The 9,687-nt window shown below is 44.4% G+C and overlaps 1 protein-coding gene across 1 annotated transcript; it reads left to right on the top strand.

Annotated features, from left to right (window-relative positions):
* The first annotated feature begins 472 nt into the window (after nucleotides 1-472).
* Nucleotides 473-7,213, top strand: LOC100297500 (cryptic protein-like). Its single transcript, XM_025001896.2, is given in 7 exon segments — nucleotides 473-1,269; nucleotides 1,553-1,602; nucleotides 1,694-1,900; nucleotides 3,016-3,130; nucleotides 3,275-3,395; nucleotides 3,397-3,448; nucleotides 7,134-7,213. Coding segments are annotated over 7 exon segments (648 nt in total). The 5' UTR covers nucleotides 473-1,246.
* The last annotated feature ends 2,474 nt before the right edge of the window (nucleotides 7,214-9,687 follow it).

Below are 9,687 nucleotides of genomic sequence, written 5' to 3'. Positions count from 1 at the left end.
CTCTGGGATGAGACATTAAGAACATGAGCTTCTTGAACCACCAGGGAGGGGACATATGTCCACCTATGGCTGATTCATGTTGATGTTTGACAGAAAACAAAATTCTGTAAAGCAATTATCTATCAATTAAAAAAAGAAAAAAACCTGAGTGTCATTAGGTCTTGAAACCAGGTCTGCGAACTCAGTTGTAAGACTGGGTTTTGGCTGGGTTTGCATTCCCGCACGTGAGTTCAAGTCTCAGTGAGGGGAATAGTTTCACTAGCGGGTGGCACTTACCCCTGTGCTCTGTGGTCTTCAGATACCCAGTGTAAGGCTTGCCTCACTGTGGGCCGATCACCCCACACACTGCAGCCTTCTTATAATATCTGTGTGTTTCACGTTTTTCAAATATCTAAGTGCCAAAGGTTTGTGACTTAAAGCCTCAGTTGCTTCAGCAAAATATGGAGGGTAAAAATAGTGCCTCCCCTGAGGGGTCCTGTATTAAGTGGGTAATGACTACGATATAGTGATCGTTATGCTAGGCACAGAGAAAAGGCCTAGTTTGTAAAAATACTGATGCATCCTCAGAAAGGAGGTGTTGAAATGTCTCTCTTTCATATTCATGCTCCCCATCCGAGGCTTGGAATCAAGCCAGCTGGTTCTTTTCGACACAACAGCTCTCTTCTCTAGCTGGGCCCCTCCCCATCTCCTAGGGGCGAGGAGTGTGCAATATGAAATCTCTATTTCCGCATGAAAACTTTTTTGTTCATGTTGAGGTTTTATTGATAATTTTTTTTTCTTTTTTTTTCCCAGGAAGGGAAAAGGCTATTGCCTTCTAGTCACCAGTGTTTGACATTAGGGGTTGACTCCTCCTGCTCCTATCAGCACTGTAAGCACTGTAGGGGAAGAGAACCGTCCTGTCTGCACAGGCCCCGCCCCCGGCCCTAGCAGGGTATCACTGAAGGGATGGTCCCCGAGGCTCTGTGCTGGACCCTGCCTGTCACAGCACAGCCTTTGCCAAAGCAACTGCACCGCAGAACCTGGAGACATCATTGCTGTTTCTCACAGTTATTTAGTGACCAAGGTAGAGAGCAGGAAACACCTGTGTCTTCTGTACTTATCCATCTTGCATCCTGAGGCAGTTCTTCCAGTAACTGCAGTAAAGACATCTTCAAATACAAAAACTGTTCAGACTCAGTCCCGTGGAATTGATCTTCAATGTATCCATGAGAGGAGACTTTTTTATACCAGACGTGTCAGTGGGAAAATGACCTGGAGCCATTCTGTTAGGTAAGAACAAAAATCATCTAAGTCTTAGAGCCAAGAGGGGTGTTTAAGAGCCTGGAATAAATTGCAATACATGCTTAATGTTGCTTCTCTTAAAGGGACGGGTACATGCTTGGTCTAAAATCTTTCTAAGGAATGACAAGGTTAATCAAAATCTACTAGTTACAAAATAATTATGTAATTATCTATTGTACATTAAATATATATTCATACATATATTTGTATATGAATGCATTACATTTTATGCATATGTAAATTTCTGATTAAATTTCTTTAAATATTCTAGGCTTCTGTTTGTGATCAGTTTGATATTGCAGATCATCCCCATGGGAAAGAGTAAGAAGCATTTTGTTTATATTCTCTTAGTTTTTATTGTGTATTTGTTTGTCAATTATTATCAGTCTCATATTTTCAATTAATTTTTAAGGCTATCAAACAGGGAAATATAAAAGTAGTAGAGAAGAAAGCAGCAGTGGTAAAGCTCAGAAGTTCCAGCAGAAAACACTCAACTGGACCTTGAATAATTTAAGGGAGGAGAATGACAGCACGGAGGGCTGGAAGCCTCAGGGTTTATTCCCCTACTCCTTGACTTTCCAAGAGCTAAGTGGCCATGCTGCAGACAAAGGTCATCTCGGTCAGTGAACTCTGAGTTTGTGTGTGTGTGTGTGTGTGTGTGTGTGTGTGTGTGTGTGTGTGTGTGTGTCTGTGACTGTGTGTCTGTGTGTGTGCGCCTAGAGGGGATCTTCCAGACTTTCTCCTTTGTCTCCTTCCTTGGCAGGCAGATTCTTTACCACTAGGAGGCCGGAACCTTGAGTTTAGAATTGGAAAAAAAAAAAAAAACTAGGATAAGTTAACAATAAAACGAGAAACCCAATGAATAACATTTTACCGTCTTTAAATATATACTATAAAGTAAAAGGATAAAGACACTATAAAGTAAAAGGATAAAGACACTATAAAATATATACTTTATATAAAGTATATATATATAAAGACACTATAAAGTATATACTTTTATACTACAAAGTAAAAGTATAAAGACAGAGGATGAGATGTTGGATGGCATCACCTACTTGATGGACGTGAGTTTGATCAAGCTTTGGGAGTTGGTGATGGACGGGGAAGCCTGGCGTGCTGCAGTCCATGGGGTCGCAAAGAGTCGGACACGAACGAGCGACTCAACTGACTGATAAAGTAAAAAATATTTCCTAGTGAGGTGTTCTTTTACTCTGAAAAAAGTTTTAATATTTTATTGGTAAAACGTGGCTTTGGCTTTTAACTGGTTATTTTTCTGCAGGTCCAGAGCTATCCCAAGCCCAGATAATAGCGGACCTTTGCTAGGCTTATCACAGTCTCTCAGGCTCCAGTGGTAGATTTTTTTTTAAATCGTTTCGGTGTCTTTGCACCCGTGGGTGGTCCCTGCTCGCTTGCCGCTCTCCGGAGAGGCTGGTCTGTAATCACTGTCTTGGGAAGTCACAGCCTAATTTTAACATATGAAAGGAAGGAAGAAAGAAAACGCTACTTGCAGGGGGCAGGGTTTCCCATGTCTTAGGGAGCCTTCCTGACCCGCCCGCACCCCTGGTAGTTTGTTTTTAATCCTTAAACTAACAAGCAGGGTTTACCTGAGCAAACACTATTAGCAAGAAGCCAATTTTATTGCCTCCCCGAGGGGATCTCTCTTGGCCCTTCTCGGGCTTATCAGACACTGAGGGTCCCGCGCGGCGCTGACCCCAGGCGACGCCCCCACAGGTGCACCTCCGCGACGGAGCTGCTGCCAGAACGGCGGCACCTGCGTGCTGAGCAGCTTCTGCGTGTGCCCCGCTCACTTCACCGGCCGCTACTGTGAGCACGACCAGAGGCGCAGGTAGGCGCGGGGTGGTGCAGGCTGGGGCACAACGGGGCCTGCGGGGAGAGGAGACTGGGAGCCGGGCGGGGGCGGCGGGACCTCGCGGGGCGGGCCGGGCGTGCGCGCGCCCCCTGCACTAACGCCAGGCCTGGGCTTCCTCAGCAAGTGCGGTGCCCTGGTGCACGGAGCCTGGACCTTCCGCGGCTGCCACCTCTGCAGGTGCGTCTTTGCGGCCCTGCACTGCCTCCCCCTGCAGACACCCGGCCGCTGCGGTAAGAAGAACCCGCCCTGCGTCCTGTGCTCATAACCCACACTCAGGCAGTTGCTCCTTTATACGTACCGACCCATACTGATCTACCTGTGCCAGACGACACAGGAATGAGTGATCTGCATGGATTCATCACTCGGGAAAGTCACATTCGTGGTGAATCACATAGTGTATTATCATTATAGTCATTGAAAAATTTATTCCTAGGTTTCCCACTTGCGGAATTTAAACGTGATTTCCAAACAGTGTACTTAAATGTTCTTTACAGAGAGCAGAACTTTGGAAGCAAACAAGCTGGTAATTAGAGCCGCACCAGGCAGACAGGATCAGTTCAGTTCAGTCGCTCAGTCGTGTCCAACTCTTTGCAACCCCATGGACTGCAGCATGCCAGGCCTCCCTGTCCATCGCCAACTCCCAGAGTTGACTCAAACTCATGTCCTTTGAGTCGGTGATGCCACCCAACCATCTCATCCTCTGTTGTCCCCTTCTCCTCCTGCCTTCAATTTTTCCCAGCATCAGGGTCTTTTCAAATAAGTCAGTTCTTCGCATCAGGTGGCCAAAGTATTGGAGTTTCAGCTTCAACATCAGTCCTTCCAATGAACATTCAGGACTAATTTCCTTTAGGATGGACTGGTTGGATCTCCTTGCAGTCCAAGGGACTCTTAAGAGTCTTCTCCAACACCGCAGTTCAAAAGTATCAATTCTTCAGCGTTCAGCTTTCTTTATAGTCCAACTGTCACATCCATACATGACTACTGGAAAAACCATAGCTTTGACAGGGTACCCAAACTAAATCTCTAGGGACTTCTCTACACTGGGCCGATACCCACCTTCTCAACTGTGAAATGTAGAGAGCGCCCTGGAGCAGGACAGGAGCAGGCCTGAATGGCCAGGTGCTGCCCTTCAAGGCCAACCTGGCAATGCTCCAGAAAGCAAGGTGCCTGGTAACCACAGCTCAGGCCTGCCACTAAAAGTCAGTGGGGTGTGGACAACACGCAGGGTGAACACTTATTTGTGATGACTCTGAGCAGTTCCCAACTCAATGCAAATGTTTTACTTGTAAAACTAAGGAATGTGAATCTTCTGAGGTCAGAAAACAGACAAAATGCTCAGCTGCAGTCGTCATCTCAGGCAGGGACCAGAGACACAGGTGTAGCAGGCACAGCATTTCCACGGCCTTCTCCCCTTTACAGTAAGCTCTGGCTGGGATAGCAGTAAGGGACTTGGTTAATGCAGGCAGAGTTCTTCAGTCCTCTTTGTTAGCCCTGGGTGGGCTCCATGTGAAGCCCCTAGGCCTACTCTCCTTTTCCTTCCTGCACTATAGTCGACCCTGGGCCAATCCCACAGTGTAAGGGTATATTTAATGGTGGTACAGCCCTTCACCTCCACTTCACATCCCCTTGTCCACTGTTAGATTGCTGTAGAAAGGCAGCACTCTTAGGGGTAGAGCCCTTCAAACCACCCTCTTGGTGGGGTTCCCTGGGTGGGGTGACTGGTGGAGGAACACACATAATGAATGCTCAGCCTCAGACCCATCTTCCTCCCTTCCTTCCTCCTCTGCAACCTGGGATAGGATTAGCATTCTAGTGACATTCTTAGTGAAGGTGCAGCCCTTCAGCCCCACTTCTGCTCCCCTTCCTCAGCCAGCTCTGCATGGTGCCAGCAGTGTGTGTGGGGGGTTGGGGGGAAAGGGTGGGTGGGTGTGTTCAGTTCAGTTCAGTTCAGTCTCTCAGTTGTGTCCGACTCTTTATGACCCCATGAATTGCAGCATGCCAGGCCTCCCTGGGAGAAGGCAATGGCACCCCACTCCAGTACTCTTGCCTGGAAAATCCCATGGACAGAGCAGCCTGGTAGGCTGCAGTCCATGGGGTCGCTAAGAGTCAGACACGACTGAGCAACTTCACTTTCACTTTTCACTTTCATGCACTGAAGGAAATGGCAACCCATTCCAGTGTTCTTGCCTGGAGAATCCCAGGGACAGAGGAGCCTAGTGGGCTGCTGTCTATGGGGTCGCACAGAGTCGGACATGACTAAAGTGACTTAGTAGCAGCAGGCCTCCCTGTCCATCACCAACTCCCGAAGTTCACTCAAACTCACGTCCATCGAGTCAGTGATGCCATCCAGCCATCTCATTCTCTGTCGCCCCTTCTCCTCCTGCCCCCAATCCCTCCCAGCATCAGAGTCTTTTCCAATGAGTCAACTCTTCACATGAGGTGGCCAAAGGACTGGAGTTTCAGCTTTAGCATCATTCCTTCCAAAGAACACCCAGGACTGATCTCCTTTAGAATGGACTGGTTGGATCTCCTTGCAGTCCACGGGACTCTCAAGAGTCTTTTCCAACACCACAGTTCAAAAGTGTCAGTTCTTCTGCGCTCAGCCTTCTTCACAGTCCAACTCTCACATCCATACATGACCACTGGAAAAACCATAGCCTTAACTAGACGGACCTTTGTTGGCAAAGTAATGTCTCTGCTTTTGAATATGCTATCTAGGTTGGTCATAACTTTCCCTCCAAGGAGCAAGTGTCTTTTAATTTCATGGCTGCAATCACCATCTGCAGTGATTTTGGAGCCCCCCGAAATAAAGTCTGACACTGTTTCCACTGTTTCCCCATCTATTTCCCATGAAGTGATGGGACCAGATGCCATGATCTTCTTTTTCTGAATGTTGAGCTTTAAGCCAACTTTTTCACTCTCCTTTTTCACTTTCATCAAGAGGCTTTTTAGTTCCTCTTCACTTTCTGCCATAAGGGTGGTGTCATCTGCATGTCTGAGATTATTGATATTTCTCCCGGAAATCTTGATTCCAGCTTGTGCTTCTTCCAGCCCAGCGTTTCTCATGATGTACTCTGCGTAGAAGTTAAATAAGCAGGGTGACAATATACAGCCTTGACGTACTCCTTTTCCTATTTGGAACCAGTCTGTTGTTCCATGTCCAGTTCTAACTGTTGCCTCCTGACCTGCATATAGGCTTCTCAAGAGGCAGGTCAGGTGGTCTGGTATTCCCATCTCTTGAAGAATTTTCCATAGTTTATTGTGATCCACACAGTCAAAGGCTTTGGCGTAGTGTGTGGTGGTGATTATAGTGCAATATACTTTCCCTTCCTCCCTCTCCTAACAGGCTCTTCATTTGCTGGGCCTGTGCCACTGATTCAGTAGCTGGTCTTTGAATGACCCAGAGAAATGAGGACACAGATTATGGCATAAGCATCAGAATTGCAGACGGTGCCTGTGTAGTCCTACAGGTGAGGTCATTTCCCACTGTGGTTGGTGCTCCTTGCAGTGATGTGGGGAAAGGCCTAGCTCTGATCATTTTCAGTATTCTAAGCAAGGGCTTCCCTTTTGGCTCAGCTGGTAAAGAATCTGCCTGCAATGAGGGAGACCTGGGTTTGATTCCTGGGTTGGAAAGTTCCCCTGGAGAAGGGAAAGGCTACCCACTCCAATATTCTGGCCTAGAGAATTCCATGGACTGTTATAGTCCATGGGGTCACAAAGGGTCAGACATGACTGAGCAACTTTCACTTTCACTTTCTAGCAAGGCCAGCTTGGGTCCTAAGCACCAGAGCAGGAGCTAGGTTCCAGGATGTCTGCTCACATCCTGGAAAACATTCAAGGCTGGGACTACTGTCTGCCAAGGACAATGATAGTGACTTGTGTGGCTTGTGCTCATCAAAAGTGAACCAAATAGTGAGGTCATCTCTCGGAGTAGTTTGTCAGGAGCACTCTGTGACCCACTGATTGTGCGTCAGGGCAGATGACAGTGGTGGTGGCTGTGCTGACTGGTTACGACCTGAGGATGACGATGATAACGACAGCAGCAGTGCTGATAGATGATTATGATGTTGTGAGGATGACAGTCATCAGGATAAGCATCTTTATTAGCTCTCAGTTTATTTCAGGGACTTTATTTACTTAATCCCAGTCAGTTCTTAACAAGCCTTTGAAGTAAGTATTATACTTTTTATATTTGAGGAAATTGAAGCTTAGAGTGGTTAACTTCTTCAGCTATTCTTTTTTTTTTTCTTAAGAGATAAATTATCATATTTTATAATAACATTTAAATTATTTTAAAATATAAATCAACATACAATAGCATACTGGTGTAAACATTGACATAGTGATAATTAATGTACAATTAATATTAATTGGAATAAAATTGCTACCAGAGTACATAAGCGCATCCCTGAACTATGTCAGACACTTTTTAAAAAAAATGAGATAGTTCAGTTCAGTTCAGTCACTCAGTCATGCTGACTCTTTTCGACCACATGGACTGCAGCATGCCAGGCTTCCCTGTCCATTGCCAGCTCCCAGAGGTTGATCAAACTCATGTCCATGGAGACAGTAATGCCATCCAACCATCTCATCCTCTGTCATCCCCTTCTCCTCCTGCCTTCAATCTTTCCCAGCATCAGGGTCTTTTTTCAATGAGTTAGTTCTTCGCATGAGGTGGCCAAAGTATTGGAGCTTTAGCTTCAGCATCAGTCCTAATGAGTATTCAGGACTGATTTCCTTTAGGATTCACTAGTTTGATTTCCTTGCAGTCCAAGGGACTCTCAAGAGTCTTCTCCAACACCACAACTGAAAACCATCAATTCTTCAGTGCTCAGCTTTCTTTATGGTCCAACTCTTAACATCCATACATGACTACTGGAAAAACCATAGCTTTGACTAGACGGACCTTTGTTTGCAAAGTAATGTCTCTGCTTTTTAATATGCTGTCTAGGTTGGTCATAACTTTTCTTCCAAGGAGCAAACGTCTTTTAATTTTATAGCTGCAGTCACCATCTGCAGTGACTTTTTTGATTGCCATGTAGCATTATATTAGTTTCAGGTATACACAATGGTTTGGTATTATATACAAATATATATAATTGAGAAATGATAACCATAGCAAACCTAGTTAATATCCATCACCATACATACAATAATGACTTTCTTTTTCTTGTGATGAGAAATTTTAAGATCTACTCTCTTTGTTGTTGTTCAGTCGCTCAGTCATGTCCGACTCTTTTCAACCCCATGGACTGAGGCATGCTAGGCTTCCCTGTCCTTCACCATCTCCCAGAGCTTGCTCAAACTCATGTCCATTGAGTCAGTGATGCCATCCAAGCATCTCATCCTCTGTGATCCCTTTCTCCTCCTGCCCTCAATATATCCCAGCATCAGGGTCTTTTCCAATGAGTCGGCTCTTCACATCAGGTGGCAGCTTTAGCATTAGTCTACTCTCTTAGTAATTTTCAAATATGCAATGCAGTATTATTAACTGTCACCATCTTGTACGTTACATCAATTTCTTTTCTTTTTCAATTTTTAGATTCTACAAAAAAGTGAAATCAGATGGTATTTGTCATTTTTGCCTCACTTATTTTGCTTTCTGTAATGCCTTCAAGGTCCATCTATGTTGTTGCAAGTGGCACGATTTCCTTCCAGGCTTCTCCTGTAATTTTCAGTATAAAACAAATATTCTTTGGAGTGGTATTTTTTACACTAAAATTTTATTATGAATATAATTAGAACTCTTATTGGTAAAGCTACATTTTTTATTGAATTTTCCCTGAGCCACTGAGTAGATTTGCCCTAAATATGTCTTTTTTTTTAATTGAATAAAGATTCTTTAAATTCTATAGTGTTTTTAAAATTTTTTGAAGTCTCACACACATGGCCTCACATAATAGTCCTTTTATCTTCTGGACGTTTGTATCGCCCCTTCCCTCTTTCTTCTCTCTTCTGGCAAGCACTAGTTTGTTTTCTGTATCAGTGAGTCTGCTTCTTTTTTGTTTTTTCAATAGTTTGTTGTGTTTTTTAGATTCCACGTATAAATTATGTCATTCAGTATTTGTCTTTCTCTATCTGCCATTTGACTAAGGATAATACCCTCCAAGCCCATTTATGTTGCTGAAATGGCAAAATTTCATTTTATGGCCGAGTAGTATTCTCTCTTGTGTGTGTGTTTAGCACATCTTTATCTATTCATCTGTTGATAGACACTTAGGTTGCTTCCATACTTTGACAATTTTGAATAATGCTGTTATGAACCTTGGCGTGTATGTATCTTTTTGAATTAGTGTTTTGGGGTGTTTTGGATGTATTCCCAGAAGTGGAATTGCTGGTCATATGGTAATTCTAATTTTAGTTTTTTGAAAAAAACCTCTATACTGTTTTTGACAGTGGCTATACCAATTTACATTCCCATCAACAGTGTAGAAGAGTTCCCTTTTATCCACATTCCCAACAGCATTTGTTATCTGTATTCTTTTTGATGATGCCCTTCTGATAGGTAAGAGGCAACATCTCATTGTGGTTTG

This window comes from Bos taurus, chromosome 14, assembly GCF_002263795.3.
Source record: "Bos taurus isolate L1 Dominette 01449 registration number 42190680 breed Hereford chromosome 14, ARS-UCD2.0, whole genome shotgun sequence".
NCBI classification, from domain to species: Eukaryota; Metazoa; Chordata; class Mammalia; order Artiodactyla; family Bovidae; genus Bos; species Bos taurus.
The sequence above is the reverse complement of the archived record's forward strand: the minus strand, read 5'-3'. Positions and strand labels throughout refer to the sequence as shown.